General features: G+C 31.9%; 1 protein-coding gene across 3 annotated transcripts in view; it reads left to right on the forward strand.

Annotated features, from left to right (window-relative positions):
• LOC111413781 (Rho guanine nucleotide exchange factor 2) overlaps positions 1-26004 on the forward strand; it is an 80568-nt gene that overhangs the window by 37170 nt on the left and 17394 nt on the right. For all 3 annotated transcript variants that reach the window (XM_071197009.1, XM_071197012.1, XM_071197018.1), the window contains one exon: positions 22600-22732. In XM_071197009.1, coding sequence (XP_071053110.1) covers positions 22600-22732 — 133 coding nt within the window. The remainder of the gene's footprint in view (positions 1-22599; positions 22733-26004) is intronic.

Genomic DNA, 26004 nt, shown 5'->3' on the forward strand with positions numbered 1-26004 from the left:
TATAGACCTATTAAATAGTTTACGATATTGAGAAAATCAGCTGAAACAGTGATCCACGTACATGATAACACGTCACAAAATGTTTAAGCCTTGTGAAGTACATTGCGGATGGATTCAAAGGAAAGGAGCAATAAACCGCAATTTGATACAAGATGAAGCCCTTCTTATATTGTCGACCTCATTGAGATCTATAAAATGCCACGGAAAATATTAGAAGCTCTACAAAATGAAGATGGCTCGTGGAAGTTACGAAAGAATCACGAATTAGACCAATTGATAGATGGTGTCAATATTATCAGGTTTATTAAAAGTACCAGACTTTGATATATGAGGCACATGGTACGATTGAGCGGTGAGAGGACAATGAGGAGAGTTGCAGATTGTTGACTAGCGGGTCTAATAGCAAGCGGCAGACCGAGAAAAAGATTGTTGGATGCTGTGGAGGAAGTATTGAATAGAATGGAAGATCATTAAACAGGCTAAAATCCAAATGTAAATTTATTGTTATAAAAATAGGTTTCAATTACATTGGGTTACAACTCGATGCGAGGTTGGCAAAATTTGTTGCAAATGCAAATAGTGATTCCCATTCCAGAGTTGTTAAGAAGAACGTGTCGCAATCATAATTAATGTTCATCACAGGTATGGACTTCCAAACCAATTGTCGATTGTAATATCATGGTTCGTTCCATGGATTGGATGAGATTTGTTTGTTTTGTTGCTTGCATTTAAGATAGTCTAATTTATTATATGTAAGCCTTTTAATGGTAACACTATACTATATAAACTTTATAGTTTTACAAGGAGTTTTATCTAATTTAACCAACTCTGTATCTGTATCAATCAGCTTCAGCATGTTGTTTTTTATCATCAAAGCCTAAATAAATACTTATGAAGCAAAATTAGTTCAGAGACATAGCACTCTACAGCTGATTCAAAAAACCGCTGACAGACTTCTGGGGTTCTACAACATTACTATATGATTTTTGGCTAATATATTCATAACGTTTAAACACGTGTTAACCTCTGCATTTAACCATGCCTGAAAATACTCTTCATTTCGACTTTACAGCTTTGCCATTTCTAACATGTTTGCCATTTTGTTGTTACATTGATGAAGGAATAGGTTATCATTTTGAAAATTTTTTGCAACTAGCCAGCAAGATTGCACATCTAACATCGTTATCTTCATGTTTTAAATTACACATAATCTCTTTATCTTTTTGCGTCCTTGTATATCTTTCCTCTGTGATCACTGTATAGATTAAAAGGTAATCTTAAAAAATTTTCTATTTTATCAGCATTGATCTTACGTGCAACTTTATTATTGTACAGGTATAATCACTATCTAAATACCAAATTGTGTAAGGGTCGACATTGAGTCACTGGTCAACGTTTAGTTGTCAACAATACTACATCTTGAGTTCAAGTGCTCCACCACTCTTTGGTGCTGCTTAAGATTATTTCCCCAAATTTGAATCAAACTGCTTTTCACAGGTTTCGTCCCCAAAAAGTTTGATAGATTAGCCACATGGTAGTGCTGCTTTCCATCTTTTCTCAAAGTAATAGAACGTAAGAAAATTAATGTATAGTTTTTATGTTATTATTATTATCTTAAAAGCAAGTTTACAAATTTGATTAATCACGTGATTAATCAAAATTAATTACCCTTGTACAATAATTTTTCTTCCTAATTGTACAATATAATTTTTGGTGTTCCTCTGCCATATGCGTTTGGTTGGGGTTTAGTTAGTTCATCGGCGTTGTCGTAAGCTTTCGGTCGGTTCTTTCGCTTTAAAGACGGTAGGCGGGTTGGGTTGTAGGTATGGGGAGTGAGACGTAGGGTGTCTTTGTCTTGACACGCCATGTCCGACGCGAAAAAGCGAACGAACCATACAGTCTCGCTCGATAAGAAGCGGGATGGAACGAGGTGCGCGATCGTAATGTTCTGCGTCGTGACTCATTGTTGGTCTAAATTCAGTCTGAGCGTGTAAACCGCCGCGACTGGTAACGCCGAAAGAAACCAGGGTCCCGAACCGCGCAGTCTATCGATTAAAAAAAAGAGTAAAAAAATATTGTTGTTTCGGTTATTTTGATTGGGTTGAATTAAATCTGTAAACATCCATTTAGTTTTATCGGCGTGTTTTTTCTTTGAGTGTTGAACGAAGAACGTGAAAGAAAAGAAAAATTGGGATTATGTTGGTTGTTGTTGGGTTGGAGTTTATGATTTGAGAGATTTTATTAATATGAGGTTAGAGTTGTGTAGTGGTGTTGCACGTAGAGTCTAGTGACGTACCAAGAGCAATTGTATATAAGAAAAAGCTGGTGCTGCTGATGCCGCCTCCTCCTTAGCAGCTAAATAATAAAAAAAAACAACTAAAAGCTCTCTCCATCTTTCTCTTTCTCACTGTTTTATATGTGTACCTACATCAATTAACAAGAGAAAGTGAGATATAATCGACATTAACCACGCTTGGCATTTCTTTGAAATTGCTATTCTCATTTTACAATAATTAAAAAAATGAGATTTTATGATTTTTTTGTTTTAATTTGAGTTTATTTTTATTTTTGAGGCAAAATCTTATTCCTAATCAAATTAATTAATTAACAAATTATCATTATGAACTTACACTATCACTAGAAATAACACTAAACCTACAACTAGAAACTTTCGGGTTAAGCTGAGCGTTTATTGAAAAAATGTTTAACGTTTCGAATACCATGGTGCAACCTTTTACAGAGTGTGACGAAAAACGCACGGCTTAACCTAAAAAAATCTAATTCTAGATTTAGTAATAGTTCTAGTGATAGTTAAAATTATGATTTATTTTAAAGTTTTCTTTTTGTGACTAAAAATGTTTTTCTTGTACAAAGTTAAACGTGGAAATCGGTCTTAAATGCCACCTTTAACCATGGCAGGTGGATAACCTTTGTTAAGTATACGTTAGGGTAGAATTATCCACCTTGCATTGACTGTAGCATTTACCTGAGAACATAATATAACACCACTAAAATGGAACTAAAAATATTCGTGTATTCAATTTCATGGAAATTTATTTAAAATGTACAGAAAATTCCTTTCATTTTTGAGTCATTCAACTATTTTTTTATGTGCATGGTTTATACGAATGGAAATATTTTGTATAGTGATAAATTTTGCATTTTTTGTTGTCTTCTTCAGTATTAATTTTCTGTGTAATAATCATATTGTTTAAATTATCTAGACACATTTATTTCAGTTACAATTTTTGTCTGTGTTTATGATTAATTTAGATATTTATTTTTTAATTTGCTTCTTTAATAGATATCGATGTAATTTACCTTATATTCAAATCATTTTTATACTTTTATTTAAATCATAATATGAATTTAAAAACAAGGACATAATTTTAGGATTATGTTCGCCAGATTCTCATTTGAATATTATATTTCGCACTCCTAATTATGATGTCACAGCTATTTTTAGCGACTTTCACAACATGGGGGGATTATATTGTATTCTTTAGATTAACTTAAATAGTTTAATTATTTAAACAGAAGCATTTTCCATCTGTATGTTAAAATTAAAAGTTATAACCGAAAATAGTGGGATTGGTCTTTGATTCATCGGTAATTCTTATCTACAATAAAAAACGTTCTCAAAATTTTTCATAATCGGAATTGATAAGACCTATTTTTTTTTTCAACTTGTATTACGCACGAAAAATTACAGTTAATTTCTAAGTGTTATTTATTTGAACGTAAATAAAGTCGAAATATTTTTATACAGGGTATTCTCTGATCGAAAATATACAAAAAAGCGAGATATTCATAGTTTTAATTGCATAAGTTGACCTATTGTTAACATCATTAATTCTATTTTTTTTTATAATAATTAACCCTTTCATGTGGAATTTGGAAGCAGTTTTGAGAAGAATTGATGAGAATGCTTCAACCAGCATTAGAAATATTTTTATACAGGGTATTCTCTGATCGAAAATAGACAAAAAAAGCGAGATATTCATAGTTTTAATTGCATAAGTTGACCTATTGTTAACATCATTAATTCTATTTTTTTTTATAATAATTAACCCTTTCATGTGGAATTTGGAAGCAGTTTTGAGAAGAATTGATGAGAATGCTTCAACCAGCATTAGAAGGATATTTGCACAAGAAAATAACCGTTCACTACAACACTGTTCAAGCTTTAACAGAAAGTGATGGCGAAAAGCGATAGATTTTTTGTAGGTGGGCCATACAGAGGTATAAACATCGACTTTCCCATAAACATTGTGCTTACGGATGAAGCAACATTCAAAACGGAATTTTTAATATCCATAATGCGCACATTTTGAGTGATGAAAATCCCCATACAGTACTAGAAACTCATCATCAGTGTTAATGGTCCATTCTTTCTTCCAAAGAGATTGACAGCCGAAGCTTCCATTCATTTTTTACAAAATGAAGCATTTGATAATTTACCTCTGCAAGTGCTTGCAAACTTGCAGGTAATCTTGTATTAGTCTGCAAGATTGCTACTTTATGTACGATGGAGCACCAGCACATTATGCACGCGCTACTCAAGCATACTCAGATGACAAATTTAACAATAAGTGGATTGGTTCAGGAGGTCCTGTTACGTGGCCACCTCGTTTATCAGATTTAAAAACGTTACATTTTTGGGTAATTTTAAAACAAATAGTTTATTCTGAAGAAGTTCAAAATGTGTTCAAAAATTCCCGGTATCTTTGAACGTATTAGAAGTTCATTTAAAAAACATATTCGTTTGTGTTAGAAGTATTTGTGTGTTAAATATTCGTTTTTTTTATGCTGGTTGACAGATATTCTTCAACAATCTTTGATACTTTGTTTTGTTAAATTATTAATGAACTGTATTACTTTTCTTAATATTAACTTATTATTTATTTAACTTTTTATGTTTATTAGACATTTTTGTCTATTTTCGATCAGAGAATACACTGGTGAAGTATTGTACAATCGTTGTGGAACATCCTGTATAATAATCGTTAAAATGTTTCGTTTCACTTAACACTACAAAATTCATTTCCTAATTCCCACATTCTTAGTAGTGATATCATCACTTCTCAACTATAAAATTTATCGCGGTTGTTAGACAATCATTCTACATACAGTAATTAAAAGTAATTGAGTAATACAAATCGCTAGGCATAAATTAGAAAAGATAAAAAGCGTTTATCTCCTGTTTGTAAACAAGAAAAAACTGCTTATTACCCTTTTGTTACATCGTAACAAATTAAATTGTATTTTATAATCAAATCGTAAATATTTCCTTATTTTAACCAGATCAAAGTAAAAGCGAGTTATTTGATATTTCACATTAAATCAAATTTGAGAATTATTTTGGTTTATAAAATAGCGATCGAAAACCGACCTTTGTGAGCGAGGAATAAATAAAAAACAAGACAATTAGAAATTGAAAATATGTACGAAATTGTTTTCAAAACTTTACTTAAACGACTCCCACTTAATGTACAATTTTTGTTTATGTAACGAAAAAGAATGAAAAGTAAAAAAAGAGTAAACGTATTTTCGTGTTTATATATTAACACAACGTTAAATTTAGAACCGTTCTTCGATTTTTTATAAACCTTTTTTTCGCGCGTAGAGAGAATCGTTAAATATTTATTTTCAATACCGTTGAGCTGTTGTTGAATGTACGCACTCTTACGTTATTAATATTTGAATTAGGGCCCCATCGCGATAATCGCATTACGAACGCTTTGCAAAAATAAATATTTGCTTATTAGGCACATTAATCTGCAATTTTTTTAATTCAATAGATAGGCTTCGATTTTCAACGTTGTGTAATAATCGCTGTTTTATTAACAAATTGAACACGCAAATTATGATATATTATATTATAGCTATTTAATTATGATTTATTTTTTGAAAATTCTTTCAAAAATGATTACAAAACGTGTGCGTCAAATTGGTTTTGCGGTTATTTGTCGTGACCAGAGTTAAGATCCAATGACATCACTATTTAATCAACTGTAAAGAAGAATGTGTCACGCATACGCAATATTTAATTATCGCGAATTGAGAAACCTCAAAAAAATTAAGATGTACATATTATTCAAATACTTATTATAATAAATACATTGTTGTTATTGGAGTGTAAGATTGATAACGAACGGGTTAAAAAAATACAATATCCGTCACAGAATGTGATGGTGAATCATAAAGTATTTCCTGTAACGATATTACAAAGAAATTTATTTAGTATTTATCCCGACAATGTAAGCGGAACAAAAATTTTGTATTAAAAAGATAATATTAAATGTTGTTATAACATTTTTAACTTGACTTTGTTACGGGATGTGGTTTCAAGGAAGCTTATGGATTTAAAATTTAAATAAATTGATAATGAACAGGATATGCATTTGCTAACATTAGAAATTCGCGTCCAATAAAAATAAATAAAATCGAAATATGGTTATGTGAAAATGTACAAGAAAATTACGATCAAATAAATCATTGAGAATTGTAAAATACTTGATTTTAAAGTGTTGCGATATCTGAAGAGAATATTATGAAGATTTAGAAAGAACTCTGATCATCACAATGCAATATTATTGTTCATGTAAGATAAATATTTAGGTTATCGCAAGTTGCATAGAAAATATCAGCGTAGAACATCTGTTTCGTCGATGTTATTAATAAGGACGTTTTCATGGGAAGCAAACAGTTATTTTTGTACTAAAAGTAGAAAGATTCACTTTTAGACAGGACGTGTGGAAAATGTTTACTTTTTTATTTTGGAGAGCTAATCTCGATTATTTTCTTTGAAATTTCGTAAAATATTACTTGGTATATTTCTTGTATAACAATTCCATTTATAGCTTTAAATGAGTTACAAAACTTCCATAGTTCTTACGTAAGTTCAAACGTCTCAACTGGACACCTTGACAAATTACAACACTCGAACTATTTTAAATTAAAATAAATCGTATTTTAATAAATGGATATTTTGTAAAAGTAAACACCACTTTATCGTCAAATTATTATATAATATCGAAAATACAAAAATAATTTGATAATTGAAAGATGAGCTCATCATTTCCTGAATTAACAAGTAAAGTTAAGAATGACAGTATTTGATAAGTAAAAATGTGGTTTTGAAATAGTTTTTGCAATACAATGAAGAAAGATTAGTCAACGAGAACTATTGGATCACTACTATCAATAATATTTTATGGATTAGAAACAAATCTGTTATACTTTTGTAGAAATGTATCTGTAACTAAGAAAGGGGCGATTTCCACATTTGATACGGAGACAAGTGTGGAAGAGAAAGAAATTGTAATTAATAAACAGCCAAAATATACTTCAATTAGTAGTATAACCAGAACTCTCCCCAGAGAGACCAAAGTATTAACTCACTGAACGAAGCATTCTGCATGAAGTCAATCAAAATTCTTGACAATCAGCCCAGAAATAATAGCAAATAAAACTATTAGTGGAGAAACAGTGAGAAGCAGCAGTCAAGATCCACGAGAGTTACCAATCAGTATTATCCACATTAACTGTAAGAAGTCAAATAAAGTTGTAAAACTGCGCATAGAAAAGCACATGGATTTTTGGAAAGCAGTGATCTTCACAGACGAGTAGAGATCGTGGGGTAAAATGTGGAAGGAGAAAATTCTGGTGTAAACATTCTTGTCAGCTCGGAAATCAGAACATTCTTTTAACAATGTGTTACTATGGATATCTACGGTATAAAAAGAATGCTATCATTATTATATTGAAAATGTAATAATTGCGTTTAACATGATGTTTTACAAGCAAGTCATTATATCAACTCGCTGGATTTGATGTGTCAACACGAAATAGCTCTGGATTCTAGTGCCACACCCGCAAGCAACCTCGGCGGTTTGAGGGTAAACATGCCATTTGAGGGTAAACTTGAATGCATATCTTCCCTACAATCGACTCTATCAAGACTTAGATACTGTAAGATATAGGAAAAACTACCTAAGTAGCAACAAATTTCAAAAATGTGATTATTTCTATTGAACGACGTGTTTAAGCAAGCAAGTGACTTCGTTTGAAATCGATTCAACCAATCTGTTGTAATGAAATAGGAAAAGCAATCATAGAACGTTTAAATAACTTACTAAGTTAGTATTCTGGCATTCTGGCAATTGTGTTTCAAAAATGGTAAACTCCTGATCCTTTATTGTCGGCATCATCAAAATATTCTCCTAAGTCCGCTTCTAGTTACCACTTTCGAAGTGGAACCTTCGGTTTTCAGCTCAATATGAGAAAATAAATTTGTTGTTTGTTGCACACCTTTACATTTGCTAATTTGTATATCTGGTTTGTAAGAACTAAATGGTATTCAGCTTTCGTTTTGCTTCACTAGTGTTTATGATTGACCCATTCCCGAAATAGGATACGAAATTGCTTTCAATTACAAATAAAGGAATTTGTGATTGTTATTACCATATATTTAGCCACTAACCCCATGCAGCTCGACCCTGTAGCTTAAACTTTCGTCTTACTTTTACAAAGAAGTAGTTACTATGAAAAATATTTGTCCCATATACAGTGTCAACAGTTGATGGATAGTCTGTCTTTTGTAGAGGGTTCATGTAATTGGTATATAAGTGGCGATATTCTTGACAGAACGGAAGAAGTTTTGTTCCAGTTTCAGAGTTGTTCGACTAAACGCAGAATTGATTTACCAGTGGAAAATGAGTAGCTAGGAAAATGGACACGAAATGCTAGATTTGTCAATCATCAGTAGACAAAAGGTTTAAACCAAATAATGTCATGGAGACTACATAATCATTTTGTCCCATAACTAGTTGCCTCCCATTATGGTCAATCGTCTCAAATTTAGAAAAAATTCCATCGCGAGAAACTGTTATTTCGTCAGCGCAATTGTAACGAAATAACTTGAAAATTAAGTTAAGTATTTCTATCGGTTTTCATTTGATTTCATTCATCGTAATTCATTCGAATTTCAGTTTTAGACTACGATTTTTCTGGTTAACAAATTAAACATGTAGCGGCAAATTAAGTGTTGACAGCAATAAAAACAGCGGATATTAGTCTTTGAACGGCAAACTCAATTTTCTATGAATAGAATGTGTGTTTGAAAGGCAAAGAAAATATATATTGTAGCGAAAGAATTACGCACGAGACTCCCATTATATTTCTTTATGAGACATTGCGGTATTTTAGAATAAACCTGGGTGATGTGGTTGGGAAATGTGTATATATGAAATTCTGATAAAAAAATGATTTATAGTACCATTCGTTGAATTATTCGAAATTGCTGGAGTCATCAAGTTGTTTCATTAATTTCGTTAATGATTCCAAACCTTAGAAATGATGAACGATTCAAACTTTCAAAGTCATGCCTATTTTCTGTACTACTGCCCAAGTTGAATTAAGGACGAGTTTCAAGCTGTGTATATTGTTTACTATAAAAATATTGAGTATAAACAGCAACATGTTGTAGGCGTTAAATTTTATGGTTATCAACAACAGGCACATTGCATAAGTTCATTAAAAAATGATTTGTTTCTACAACACATTTTTTCAAAATAGAATTTACCAAATTTGCACATCGTAAGTCAAGCCCTTATCTTATTTTAAGGTTTTAATAAAGATATAATGGGTTAACTTAATCTATTTTTGTCCCAGAAATAGCGTTTGGAACAAAATGTGGTTATTTTAGCGATAACTTTTGAAAATGGTCGTCGTCAAACTACACGCGTCATCTTACAGTTGATTCATAAAACCTCAGATGTTATTGTGTTATTATTGTTGGTCAGAATTAAGGAATAAATTTTCTAATTCGTAGACACTAAACAAAAGTTTGATTGGGTCAATACTACACTGAGATAAAAATTGTATTATATTTTAAAATACATTTAATTGAAAATATTTTATTTTAATATAGAAAATTGTTATAACAAAATACGACATTGTGGTAAGATAGATGAAGTTAATTTAAAAAGACCACATGTTTAAAACTTCATTTAATTTAATCACATTATTTTGTTTATTAAAGCAAAATATAGTTTTGATGTTTTGCTTTAATAAGCAAAAATACTTTAATAGAAATAAAAAAGTAACACTTGAACATTTTAATTCATTAATAACTGCTCTCTATTTTGTAAAAGCTAAAATTTAAATAATTTCTGTTATCTCGTGACTTTGTATTCAAGAAGATTTTAGAGATTAATTTTAAACATCTAAATTCATTCCAAAACATGCACAGCTGTTCCAGTCACTTAGCTCCTACATATTTACCTTCTTATGTTTTTTTTTTGCTAAGATGAGTGCTAATTAATTCGATTCAATTTATTTCTGAAAACTTTGCATTTTGATCAAATATTAAGATATATTTCATTTAAATCGCTTAACCGGAAGTGTTAATATAAACTTAATGGTACGTAATTGAGACAAATTAATCAAATATTGTATAAGCATTTATAATTATTATAAACATTCAGATATAAAATTTTAATCAAATTGCGTAACCGGAAATGATATTATATCCAAAACATTCAGTCGCTGTGCATTTTGTATGTTTTGAATTCATATTTATTATTAAAAAATACATATTTGTTGAAATAGATTAAATTGATATTGTTACTAGAATTTTGCCGATTAAAATTAATAGTTTTAAGAAATTGGTGGGATGTGGTTTGATTATGATAAAATTTTTTTACGGTAATGCAAATTTCTTATTACAAATTAAGAATATATTAAAATTTCATGGAGTTTGTTTGATTTTCTTGTTGCATATCAAAATGTAATCGAAAAATATTAGATTGAGGTTTTAACGAACTTTCTTGGATTTGGTTATGTTTCGATGAAGGTTCTGTTAATGTTAAATATCCTGTTAGAAACTCAGATTGTAATGATTTTTCATGGAGGAAGATTAGTGTTATTGAAGTTTCTGTGGTTTGGAAGTATTTATATCCCCAACAAATCGAATTTCCCTTTAATCAGTGGCGTGTAAAACAGTTGTACGTTGTCGCTTTCTCAAGCGTTTGATGGTAATCGGAAACCGGACCAGAATTGGTACTTGGTAATTCATCAAGTTTGTGGCGTATAATTTCCCCTGTTTGATGACACAATTAGAGAAGACCCCCGTTCGTGGCCGAGTCCGCCTCTTTGAACTATGTGCGTATATCAGATACGCCAATAGAGATGTGTTTGCCACTGGCTCTCTCCAGAGTACTCAATTTTTTGCCGATAATCACTTCTTTAAAGATTCCTACTTCACCTAGTCGTAACATGATAATCCGCCATCTGTTTAATGTGTAGTTTTAGAGGTTGTAGGTTCAACATATTTTTCATAGCCACAGTGAGGGAAGTTCGCTTGGCATAACGTAACCTTCCGAGTTGTGTTTCGTACAGAGACGCTTTGATTTGAACAACGCACATTACATCTTTTTGTGGGAGCTGATTTTTCAGTGCTTGAAATTGGCACTCAAAATGTTCGGTTAGTCGTAATGGGTTTAAGCTCTTACTACGTCCACCTTTTGATGATAATTCAGGGTAGTATGTTTCTACATAAAATACATATTGTTGTAATAATTTTTTCCTCGCTTTCTAGCTCTAGTCTCCCATTGTGTTCCTCTTCCTAGTTTCTACAGAATTGGTACCATGTATGGTAGAACCATTACGTCCCGTTTATCCTTCCTTCTCAAAGCCATTACTTTCCTTTTCTGATATGCTGACATAAAACCCCGTTTTACCTTTTTTGGAACTCATAAGATTTTTGGAATTCATTCTTCTATTTGATTTCATTGTTATATATTCTGTATAAGTTGAGTATAAGACAAGAAGATCTGCTAACTTACCTGAGGAATAAAAACTATCCGTATACCACTTCCATGGAAATAGGCAATTGAGGCTTGCCGATAATTTTTCCTTTCTCTGTATGTATTAGTGAAGACCACGTATACCCAGATTTGAATTCGCAAAAAAAGTAATTGTTTATTCCTAATTTGCCATATTTAATGGAAATGTATGGTACCCAACCCAATTTTCCTTTGTACAACATGAAACTTTCGTCAATTGTTACATGTTGTGGTGGTATATGTGCCTCTTAAGACGTATTGTTCAGATGTAAGTACACCGGCCAAATTTTGTTCATTTTTGGGTGAGTAGCAGGGTCATAGGTGTGGTTATTTGAAAAATGGGGAAATAGAACGCAGGTACTGGCAAGATGTTGAAATGGTTAAACTAAGATAAGATTTGTGATCACGATCTCTGTTAATAGTCTCGTTAAGGATGATATAGACAGTCATTAATTTAACAATTCTTTATTTAAGAACTTTCGATCCAACCGCAGAGTGTAGATATGTGTGCTCCACCAGAGCCTCATTACTACAAAACAACGAATTACCGTTCTTGGCAATACTACTCGCAGAGTAGTTTGAAGAGGTAGTTTGGACTTGTACTGGGTCTTTTTCCCTCCTGGGGTTATGTGACGATCACATAGTCTTTTCAAGACAACCTAGTTCGCCAAACCATCACGCTAACAACTGGTAAGGTTGTAAAATACCAGGCAACGGTGAAAGATTCCTTACAGGTGAGGTATCAATTCTACCAAGCCACACAGTAGTAAGGCAGATACAATACCATCGAGTCGAGTGGCTTTGAACGGTGAATTGTTTATAGCCCACCATATTTTGTCTTTCTCACAGATTTCTTTAGCTAACATTGACCAGTCTTTACAGTCGGTCATCTCGTTGTATAACTAGAGTCTTCCTAACCTAAATAGTACACAATCATTAGAAGGTATAACAATCATCATCCTTCTTTAGTAAACAGATTCGTCGTTCCGGGTCTAAAACTAGAACCATTCCAATCCCGCTTCCATCATTCGCTTTAGATGTGACATCTTCACATAATCTCCAAGTTTATCTTTTTCTAATGAATACTTTTTAAACCTCCAATAGTTTGCTTGTATAAGGATTTCAGTCGCATTCTAATTTAGACCTCTTAGTTCTGTTAAAGGTTGCTCACAGCTCCTCTAGATTACTGAGTCCTGTGCTAATGGGTGACATGTTTGAGTCAACTTCCAGTAGGGAGTGATCACTTTATAAAGTTATTAAGAAATCTATCAAAGTCATTAAAAATTTCTCAACATCACTGCTTATCTTGTGCTGAGTTAACCTTTCTGGTTATCTTTGAAAATTTTCCAATGTTTTTAATGCTTAAATTGCAAGTGATTTACCTGACATTGAAGTCCTGTCAACAGAAACCTTCCAATTTTGCATGGATCGAGGACAGAGTAATAATAACTGATTGGCCCCTGGCAATAAAAAAGATTGACTGTGAGCCTCAATTGCGTAAATCAAGATGATAACTGAAACTCAGCCTACAGCAAGAGTTCCGTTACCTTCTAATATGCGTTTATATTCTTTTAATTACCTGGATTACAATGTCATTCGTTTGTCGAAGTTTATAGGCATTAGATTTTATAGTGATAGGCTATATGAGAGTGATACTTGACGTACAGAGTTCTCTGTGTTGCGCGATATCGGCCAGGAGTGATTATTCGGTTTTTAGACAACGGTTAAGAAGCCTTTTAATTTTAGCAACCGTTTTATAAAATGGAAAACGTCTCGTTCGATATGTTTGTTAATAAAATTTGTAATTAATTAAGTAGTTATTCTACAGTGCTCTGAATTATGTTTACTTGTTGATGTTTATAATCATTTCGAATTCACAACCGGTGAAGTATACAAAAAATATTTCGTATAATTCGACCGCGATTTATTGTTGAATCCTCGGCCTCGCATTACAATCTTTCAACTTTAAAAGTTATAAATTTGAAGCCAAATATCCGTAAAATATAGGTCAAGAGTATACACTCTGCCAAAAAATGGATATTCTTTTACATTTGGAATTAATTATAAAATAGAATATGCAGGGAAACTTTTTAATTGTATCAAATTAAATTTTTTTTAATACGTAAATCTTAAATTAAATTTAATTTCGATCAGTTATTTTTGTGATAAAATTATATTAATTCTCTAAATACGCACTAGAACTACGTGATAACACGAAATAGATCTCTTTAAAGACATTGAAACGAACATAAAAACACAAAAAAATTAGGAATCTTATTTGGTGTGTAGGGATGAAGTGAATAAGAAGAATAATAAGATGCCGAATAAAAAGAGGCGTGGTGGTTCCGATACGAAACACGCAAAGGGGTCTTCGAAAGGTGGTGGCGGCGGCGGAACATTAACAAATAATAAGACTGAAAAGAAACCAGTAAAGACTGACAAAAATAGACACGACCTTGATGACAATAAATCCAATACGGAACGTCGTCGTACTTATTCAAATAATAAAAAGACGAGTAACAACACCACCACCAACAACAGCAGCAGTAATTGTGATGAAGTAGATGCAACGGTTACAATTCGACATGATGTCGTAGTTAACTTAAATAATAGAACCGCGATAGTCTCGGATGTGAAACGTTATAGTGATAGCTTCATCCAAGCAGGTTGTAATAAAATTGACAAGATCGATGGCAATTTGTCAAGATCGCGTAGCGGATTTTTAACAGATGACGATAAGGAGTCACCGAAAAGTGACAAATCTGACAGAAAGTCCAGAAGATTTAGCGATATATTTCGGTACGGGGCATATCGTACGGATTTGGACGTAATTAAGAATCAAGAGGAACGGAAGAAGATGATCTCATCTTCTTCTGGCGATACTAAAAAAGGAAAAATTAATAATACCGTCAAATCGGCAACCGGTAACAGGAATTTAGCGATGGTCGGAGGTACCCCAAATAAACCCGAAAAAACTCTCTCTACCTGTTCCGATAGCAACAACTCGTATCTGAAACGGGTCAAGTCGAAAATATGTCGGACGAGAACGGACGATCCATCGACGATATACGAAAACGATGAGAACTTAAAACAGAGAAACAACTTGCGAAGTTCGGTTTCGCATTTTGATTTTAGACTCATTCGACAAACATCGAATTTGGAAAAAGTTGTTAGACCTAGCGTTTTAGGTCACAAAAAGTGCGCGTCGAATGTTGGCGTTGGTGAAACGATCAGCGACGAGAAGCCCGTTCTCGCCAAATCGAAATCGAGCAGTGCCATCAATTTGGGATTGTTGAGGACTCGTCGTAATAAAATCTTGGAACAGATCAAGAAAAACGTTAAACCGGCCGAAAACGAATTCGATTTTATTGCATTTACAAGAACTCACCGTGATAAGAACGATTTTATTGAGGAATCTGTTCAAACTACACTGCCAAAAACGACTTCTTCAGGTAACAATTTTGTATTATTCTAAATTTCATTACAAAAAATCAATCGTTTCATTCAAGCTAATAAAGTAATCGATTTTTAAGAGAACATTTTTTGATGAATTCGAAATCATAATTTTAATGTTTACTCAGTTCATTTTAAGTATTTCATTTTTATCTTTAAGTACTATAGTAGACAATTATTTAGAAAGTGTTTGTTTAGCATTTTAAATATTGATAAAAGTACCTACTTCAAATTTTCGAATAAACATATGAAGTGGATCTCAAAAAATACAGAATTGATCATCGTTAAGTTTAACAACCAAAAAAATGTATGAATTATGTTCTTATGTAAAAAACTGGTTTCTTATTGAATCACGTTTGTATCGCCTTTTTTATCCAACATTTTATTTCTGTTTTATGACTCATTTAGCTTCAATGTTTGTTGTGAATGTTAACGTTACATTATAAAAATTAGTTAATTTGCATTCTATTTGTTTATCTTGAATAATTTAAGTATTATTTAAAAAATGTTTGTTGTTCGTTCGAAATGTATGTTATTTGCTGCTTTTTCGTTTTCTTATTGTACCGACTTTAATTAATTTATTCTTGGCCTTTATTTTTTGTCCATGCGGTGATCCCTTCATTTAAGTGGTTAATTGGTTCCAGGAACTCGCTTGTTAATGAAAATTCTCTTAACCGGGACCCAATGATGGGTTTCCTTGGGCGATGAAATGAACCCGATGGTAGGTCAAAGCAATAAAGCTTCAGGTATTTCATAATTGGAAACCGCGTAAATGGGGGGATCATTGTACTTTTAATATTCAGTATTTTACACGTTATTCATTTCTGCGATATTGTAACTGAATCCGAAAAAAAATGAGTTAAGTATATTAATTATACTAGACCTCAAAAATTGCCACCGATCAAATTTTAGATAAATAAATAGTCAGAAAAGGAATTTAGATGTTCAAATTATAGATTATCAAAACAACATATCGTTACTTGAGAATCAAGTCTCTTTTAATTTGAATTTAAACGTTAGCAGATCCTTATCGTTGGTTTTGACTACTAGGCTATGACTAAATTCATGTTAAGATTAGTGATATCAAGTCCTATGTCACGTGGTTGCTTGCTCAGTTATCATTGGTACAATACTTGGTACAACAATTGCACATAGTAAGATTGTGTTTTGGATATAGTTTAAAATAATTCTCAGGTGACGATATGTCACAATATCCAATGTATGCCACAATTTTCTTCAGAACATATTATTTCTAACAAAAGTACCGTTTCAAATACAATTCAAATCACAATTTTAAACATAAGTTCACTACTACATCCATATTGAGATGACTAATCTGCAACTTTCAGTTCTTGCATTAACATCTAGTTTTTCTAAGTATCTATTTTGTTTGGAGTTGTGATGGAAAATACATTGTCCAAATAATGTTCAATCATTTTATAACTTGTTCAAATAGAGATATTTGTGGAAGCAATTTTTCTAATCTGAAAATCTACAGCTCGCCATGGTATACTGGTTTACACTTGGCATACTTCTCTGGATCTTGTGCAATAAATAACATACTGAGAATTAACTGAGTACAGTAATGCTTATATGATCTTTTTTCGGAAAGATTTGATTTATTCATAGGAATGACTATTTGTCATATTGTCCCATAACATGTGGAATGTTTCCAAATAGAACAGGATTTGTTGGTTTTCCTTTATTTCTTCGTTCTGTTACGCCTTCTTCCGTTGAGTAGTAGGTAGTGCTCATGACTGACACTGTTTGATAAAATGAGTGCGAAAACACTGTCTTAATTACAGTCAGTATTGAAAATATTTTGGGAAAGTTTATCTACGACTCTCATTGTTAAGTTTCTAGTTTACTGGTACAAATAATCTTGTAGTAGTTTTCCCATCTTCGCTCAATTCAAATTTGACTACAATGGTTATGACTATAATGTTGTGTGTCTGCGTTTATTTTGTTACATGTTGAATTTTTAAAACATTTATGTTTGGATAAACATATGATTTTTTGGTCGCTTCGGGCAGAACTTGTTTATATTAATTGTTGATTCTGCTAAAACAAAAATTTTATGGAAAGTAGTTTCGTGTGTTTATTTATAAGCAAAATTAAGGCAGAAAACATAAGCAGAGTTTCAATTAATGGTTGTTTCATAACATTAAGTAAGCACGTTTCGCAGTCATATTTGAATCTTCTTGGCATCTGTTTGTATATTAACCACGATTTTTGGAAAAACAGGTCGTTCTGATTTGTTGTTGCTCTACAAAAGTTTATGCTTCTTTCCTTCATATTTAATTTCTAATTTAGATATAATATCAAAAACTTCAAACTGAAATTTGTGAAAATTATCGGAATTGTAATCTCACTCTATGCACCAGTTCCGCTTCCGGAAGTTCAATCTTAGAGAGCACTCTTACAAGTACACAGCAACCCCAAATATTTTTTCGCTAGCTTAATTATTTCAGATTAGCTATCTAACAAAGCTGATTTTCTTAATATAAAAACTTTAATCAAAAGCAATCTCTTAAAATAGCGATGGTTAATGAAGGATTAGAATAAGAAGTATTCTGTTTTACGGTTGTGTTACATATCTTCCAAATTTCCATTTGAACAAGAAAATACTTTGCTTTTACTCTTTTTGATTTTTAAGCTAGTTAACTCAATAAATATTTTATTTATATATTTAAATAAAGACCTAGCGTTCTCTATTTTTCTCAAACAATATTTTTTCCTTCAAAAGCTACCATTAGGGACATACTTACAAATAATCGTTCTTCGAGACCTTTGACCCCGCATAAAAATTTATCGCTAGAGGGATCGATGAAGTATACCGAAATCCAGCTTGCCAGATTTTTTTCCATAATGCAATTTCTTTTATGATACGACGAGTAGACGTCTTGGCCATGAAAAATTTAATAATATCGAACTCCCTTTACCCACAAATTTGATTTTAAATTGGTATATTGAATCATTATCTAATCGCTTATAATCTCAGAGGTATGATAACTCTAAGCTTTTAAACGACTCTTTTAACCCTTATAATAGCACAATTTATTATTCGTAAACGAATATGTACAAATAAAAGGTATGCCCCCAAAAAAATGGAAAAGTTATTTGAAACAATTATATGTTATTGACGAAATGACTAAAATACAAGAATATATAGCTGGAAAGAATTAGTTAATTTTATTCAACCATATCCTGAAAATTATACAGGAGGTGTCGTTCTTGAATTTGGGCTGTAGAATGAGTAAGGTTAAAATCAGTAGGACACCCAGATGACGCAGCAATCATGGTTAAAACTCATGGTCTCCAAAGACAGGTCTTTAAATTCTAACAAGTAAGCCAACAAGTGAACCTGACTATATCCATAGGTAAAACAATAATCTTGACAATCGCCAATGTACCAATTAGAAACAAACTTGTGGTAGAAAACAAGTCAGCCAGTTCAAATTTCAAATATCTATGCTTTGATATCTCCAGCTGTCATGACCCAGCAAAAGACTTAAGAAAACAGATCAATAATTTCAAATCTCTATCAGGATACTTAAGATATTTCGTTTGGTCAAACCTATCCATGTAAATGGACGGCAAGATAAGAATTTATAGAACTTGAATAAGTCGTGCAATGACACTGATGACATACGGCGACATTTCTACCAGGATGTTTAAGAGGGATTGTTTGGTCAAATTAATACATGTCTGTACTTGTCTGCCATAAGGACAGCAAGATAAAGAACCTGCATTAGGCCCATTATGACATACGGAATAAAAACATGCGAAGATATGAGACTATGCTAAGAATTGCCGAAATGAAAACGTTGCGAACTATTCTGAGGAAGATTAGAAGTAACCAAATAAGAAACATAGACATCAGGGAACGTTATGATATACATACTAGATATGATAAGAGGGGAGACACAAAGAAGAACATGTGGTAAGGTCATGTGAAGAGGATGAATCCCAAAAGATAGAAGAACAGTTGGAAGTCTACATCACAAGAAACACTTCGGCTATAAATTCAGAATTTAACAGATTAACAGGTCCAAAACAAGTGGAAGAAGAATTAGTGAAATAATGACAAAATGAATGTATGAATAGTATATACATATTATCAAAATAACGTAACTGGGGGATCTTTAATCGTTTTAATAATAAATAAAATTACTAAATTAAATGAATAAATAAAAAATTAAAATTAAGTTAAATGTTCAAATTGTGCACCCTGGGCAGCTTCACAGTAATCTAAATGAGTTTTTAAATTTTTCATGACAATTCCCGAAGATATCAGGAATTATTCGCTGAATTTCTCCTCGGAGTCTGATTTTTAGTTCATCCAAAGTATTTGGTCTAGTGGTTTTAATATTACTCTTCAGAAATCCGCAAAGGAAGAACTCGAGCTGAGTTTATTCTAGTAATTTTGTAGGCCACTGAATTGGCCCTCTTCTCTCTAATCCATTGATTAAGAAATAATTGGTTCAAATAAGTTCGAGCAGGAATGGTATAGTGTGGTGGCGCGCCATGCCGTTGGAATTGATTGGATTAACATTGTCGGTAATGTTATGACAGGAATGAGATCGTTTTGTAAAAAAACTAAATATCTCTCACCAGTTAAGGTTCCCTCAAAAAAGTAATAGCCTATGATAGTATTCCGTACTATTTTGCACTACACATTGATGTTTTGCGGATATTAGGTGTATGACTCTCTTGTCAAATGTGGATTTTAGATAGCCCAATACCGACAATTTTGTCCATTATACTTGTGCACTCACAATAAATGTTGCTCGTCTGAAAAAATTATGTTTTTGACGAAGTCTTCGTCGTTATTGCAAAATTATTGCAACCGTTCACAAAATTGTGCTTTTATATCAAAATCATCTTCATTAAGTTTGTGAATAACGTTTACTAAGCAATGATTGACTAATAGCCAGATTCTACCCATTATCCCTCACAGTAACATGAGGATTTTTGTGAACAGCCAAAACAGTTTTGTTGAACCTCCCCTGAAACATTTGTTCGGGCAGACTTCGAGAGATCTTTTACATGCCCATGATTTTTAAATTTAGTCACATCTCGGCTTATCATACAATGGGTTGGTAATTAGGATATGTTGCATGGAAGAGTCAACTATTTCTTGTTGAGTTCGAGTTCGATCCCCAACTCCAATCATTCGCAGAATTTCTTATCTTTCCAGTTCCTACAAATTTAAAATTGCCCCCAGAGCCGTTTCAGGGATTTTCCATAAATGATTTAATATGATTTTATCGCCTATATCCCCTACTTTACGGACGCATAGTACATTTATGACTGTATAGCTTTGTTTTTAGTGAACAATAAATGATTTCTTCTGATTTATATCAAAATTTGTTAATTTTAATAAATCACTAATCAACAATTAGTTAAAATGCTTATATTGTTATAACATTAACACATGTATTTACGCCCTATATAACTTAGCTTTTTTAATGTAATTTCACTAAATAAATTTTGTACGATATATGATTTGTTCTGATTTATTTGAACATTCGTTTATTTTAACACATTTCTACAGTTGGTGTAAAGTTAAAACGTTTTGGCAATAAATATTTAAAATTTTGTTGCAAACATTCGACAAAACCCACTTTAAGGTTTTCATTAGCTTTGTTATTATTATAATTAAATTTAAAAAAATGTCTTATAATCTACTAAATATAAAGAATGATGAGACCTTAATACTTATTAATTTCATTTTTAGATTAACATATTTTACTGCTTCGTGTGAGTGTGTTATAATCTACGAGGTGACTCAACTTTGTTGTCCCCCTTTTATTTCTAAAGCTTCTTCTTTTCATACAAGCCGTGTGATCTAATTACACTAAGTGAATACTATTTAGGTTACTCGTTAAAAGACAATGTACCTGACTCAATTATAAATTATTTATTATCATGTTAGAAAACGTAATAAAGAATGTGATTTTTTTTTCGTAAAAATCAATTGATTACAAACGTGTCTATTGAATTCAATTTTGTTTTTATGCAAACGATTCGTCCTTTTCAATTCGCTTCTTCAACCTTTAGCTTTTACAGATGTCTTGTTTACGTTTAAACGACAACCGACCTTGTACCATTTGATTTTCGAGCTGTTTAAATTATGCTTTAACTAAAGTTGGGAAAGATGATATTAAAAAAATGTTACAGTTGAAATAATTTGTTATAAATTGTGATTTATGATTTCTAGTTATAATTTATTACTTTATAATAAATTATTTTGAAAACTATTTCGGTAATGCCAAAAGGTATGACGCTCGTACTGCCAGTCAATATTAACTATTTTTAGGTCGCTGCACTCACCATCCTCCCAACTGTAAAAGCAAACCCCGAACTAGACTTAAATGTTAAAAGTCTCACGATCAAGATCAAGCAGTATGATTTATATTTAACGATTTATACGTTGTGTCGTATATAGGATATTTAATCTAAAAATAAGTTTAATAAATTCAATTTCCGATATTTAATAACTTCAAAATAATCTAATGACCTCCCTTCTGGCGATCAAGCATCTGCTACCAAAAATTGTGCAGATGACTATCATTGAAACCATTTCCGGTACCTTGTTTATACGAACGAACTTTTTATCGTATATTCTCACCCGGAAGTTTAACAAAGAAGTATTTCCGGACACCTGTATTCGCTTCTTTTGTACTTGCAATCGTAATGCCAAATTGAAAGTTGTGAGTTTGAAATTTAATTCAATTAGTCTTATTAATCAATTAAATTTAATATTTCTTTGAAATCGAATTTGTAGATAACATTTTAAATTGATTACTCAGTTTTTAATAATTGTAATAAAACACTGTTTAAGATAAATATTTTGGAGTACCCAATGTTGAAATATAAGTTGAAAAACTATTATCAAGAAATTATTATCTCATTACCGCTGTGTGCGGTTTGTGTCATTTCCTAATGGGATCAGTTGACCTCTGAATGTGGTAGCTGAAAGTAGTGCAAAAAGTCTTAAAAACATTTCTTTTTACCATCTAAAAAGATGTATATCTTGGCTTCTAGAAATTGTACGTGTTCAACAATTTATTTATGTTTTTAATGTGTTTCTCCTTGGTTTTAAACACGCTTACTATTTTCATTTAATATTAAGGTCTTATTTTGTCATATTTGTGCCAAGTTTACAGTTGTGGTTATCTCAAAAAGAAATCTTGCTAAAATGATTCCTTTTTTGCTTTTATTATCTATTTCTTAATCATCACGCACCATATTTTTTACCACAAAACTAATTTTATGTTTATTTGATTTAAAGGTGATATGAAACCGAATCAATCTTTAACTAGAACAGATTCGGATCGTAGACCGGACGCAAAGAACGAAAACACCAGTCAAGGAAGTCAAGAACATATTCAAAATGACGAAGAATCTGTAACTACAATGGAAAAGTAAGTAAATTTTTTTAATTAATTCTGCAGAGAAAATTAAATCATTTATATTCTACAAACAGTCGGCATTTTGTTATTATACGTTGACGACGATTGAAGAAAGTTAATGTCGCGTACGATTTTCGTACCGCAAATGGCACCGATTATGTCATATGTAAACTATTTATGACCGGTAAAGTAACAAGCCTTGACCGGGCTTGATCGTGGTTTATTGCTTCTATTCAATTTCTTTGAACAAAAATCGTTTCGTTTACACAAAAGGCTCGTTTTAAAATAGAAACCTTATCGAATTGAAACATTTTTTGGTGTTTTTAGAAAACATTAACGTAATTATCATAAAAATTTACTAAAATATTTCTACATAATCTACAAAACAATAAAAAATCGTTGATATCGAATTTCCTGGAAGTTTTTTTTGAGAAATGATATCCTAAGAATTTGATTGTTACGCGAATTTATTTCGTTCTCGTTCTTAAAACAAATCTTATAAAACATTGGAATAAATTTTTATTTTTGCAATGGTTCAATCGTTAACGAAGGTTTAAAATAAAATCCTGCATTTAGTATTTATCAGCACAGACAAAGGTGAAAAATTTGCGTAGATTAAACCTGCTAAAAATAAATGATTAAATATTTAAAGTTTATTGTTCGACATATATTATTTTGTGGTTTAAAATCACGTTCGAAAATCTTGTCGTTTAGATAACTCTTTGTACACATTTCTGCGTTACCAAAAATAGAAATATGGGAATTACGAATTAGCACAGAAATTAAATGCTTGAAAATATGGTTCTATTTAAAAAATTAATGAACATCAATAAATGCTAATTAGAATATTCCAAATATGTACATCATAAAACAGACTCACACAGTTAGCAAGCATCACTTCGGAGCTAGAGGTAAGAATGAGAATATGATATCTTGGAAGCAACATATCCTCGGCTACTTACATGTACAACAACATAGAAAACCTCCATTTAGTGTCGACTACCATAAGTCATAATATACACACACAATGCCATATGATGGCAGCTTAGAGTTTTACAACTTTTCCCATACCCTACTATTTAACTCGGAAACTTCAATAGCTACCATTCCCTCTGGAAGTATAAATAAAACGATAAAAATGATAATTTAAGTCTTATATCCATGACAAGGAAACATCCTACGACCTAGATGTCCTGGATAACTTCAAGAAAGCGGGATTTCTTTGAAGAACTTGACAAGATAATAAGTTAGATACCTACCGTCTCTGAGCGAGAACTACGATAGGTTCGTGAAAGCAGTTATAACAATAGCTAAGAAGACAAATTCCTAGAGGATACCGGAAAGAATTCATACTCGGATAGGATTATGAATGTATAGACAGCTATATTTAGTTAACATGGACTCTGGGGATTCAACAAAAGCTGATGAGTTACTTCAAAATCTCTAAAAATAATTGCTGATATCACTGAATTTCGAATATTTAAGCAGAGAAGCTTGCAGTCTTCAAAAGAAGTTGAGCGAGATTACTCACGTAAAACTTCACTGGTGACTCCAAATCAAATCTCAAGTAGAATAATATCACTATCCAGAGCTCTTCGCAACCTACAACACATGAAAGGAGGCAAAATGTAGCAAAATGTAGCAAAATACACCTACCATCTTCATCAGTTTTCAAAAAAATTTACAACAAATGAACTAAGAGATGCAGTGAAAAATATTAGATCAGGTAAAGCCCTATGTTTTTATGGAATACTGAATTTATCGTTTATCTTGGACGGGGAAGCCTTTGGTGGTAAGTTCTATACTTACATTGACAGGTCTTCTACCGATGGCTTTCAAGAGATCCAAAATAATAGCCATTTTAAAACCGAATAAGAGCAGGCCGAAAGTTATCGTCCTATCGCATTATTGAGTTGCTGCTACAAGCTTCTCGGAAGGCTTATCCTAATCAGGATTAGTCCCAAAGAAGCTGCAGTGACCAGGTGCTTAACGTTACACAATGGAGGATTGAGATTACGGATATGCGATTCCTGTTCTATGTGACAAGTAAAAAAGGAATACATGAAAAAAATTTTCTCAACAAGAGAGCTGACACTCCACAAAAAACAATTTTTGGTTATCAGTTTTAAATACATAATAGTCATACAATCAAGCGGTACTAAAATATATTAATTAATATTTTTTGGGCATTTATAAAATAATTTCTTTTTTCATCAAATCAAATCCGCATTTAATACGATATTGAATAGTGGTAGTCAACAAGTATAAGTAACATTACCTGAAGGCTGCTCAAATTTAAATTTTCGACTTTATCTTTTTTTCAGTATCTTTATAGTATTGAAGCGCTACTTACCCGTTTAATAACTACGATCATTTAATGCTGAAGCTAAGATAAATGGGCCTAGAATACCAATCCTGTACAACATCGTGAACAAGCCAAGGAATCATCATTTCAGCCGAAAAGTCATTGATTTTGGCACTAGTCGAATTTTATAATGTAGATCATTATTTTGATCTGCATAATTTTAAAATGTATAGATCTTCTAAACAGCTCAAATTGTTTTATAGGTTTTATACAAACTTAACTTATGAATTTATAAATATCAGCTTCTATAAAGGTCCATAACATACGTTTCTGCCAACAAGCCACAGCGTTCATATTCATTCATATTTATACATTATATTCTTTGGGGTAAATACGAATTTGAATTTTGTACTATTTTTCTGCTATATACTTGTGTCAACCTGCTTATTGGGCGATTTGTAATTCCTTAAATTGGAGTGTACAATTTGGTTCATCTATGTTTTTAACATTCTTTAAATTTCGTCATATTTTTGATCTAGTCAAAGTTGTCTAAAATAAAGTCGATTTTATCATGACAATTAATTTTGTAATATTGATATTTTTGAGAAGATGGTTATAATTATAAGGAATTATAACCATACATAATGCAAAGTAACGTAAAATAGTGTCTTGGGAAGTTTATTAATGGTGCTTAACATGTGCCAGTGAATCATGGACACTCCAAGATAAACAAGAAGGAAAGATCACAGCAATGGAAATGAAATTTTTACGGAAAATAGTGGGGAAGACGAATTGGTTTAGGATAAGGAATGAGGAACTAAGACTGGGAGTAGATCAAGAGGGGATAATCAGCTAAATAGAGAGAAAGCAACTAAACTGGTACGCCCACATAATTAGAATGGAACATAACACAATAGTAAAAAAGGTATTTGAAGCAAAGAATAAGGATAAGAGAAAGGGGGGAAGGCCTAGGAAGAAG

The sequence above is a fragment of the Onthophagus taurus genome, chromosome 1 (assembly GCF_036711975.1).
Source record: "Onthophagus taurus isolate NC chromosome 1, IU_Otau_3.0, whole genome shotgun sequence".
Taxonomy (NCBI): Eukaryota; Metazoa; Arthropoda; class Insecta; order Coleoptera; family Scarabaeidae; genus Onthophagus; species Onthophagus taurus.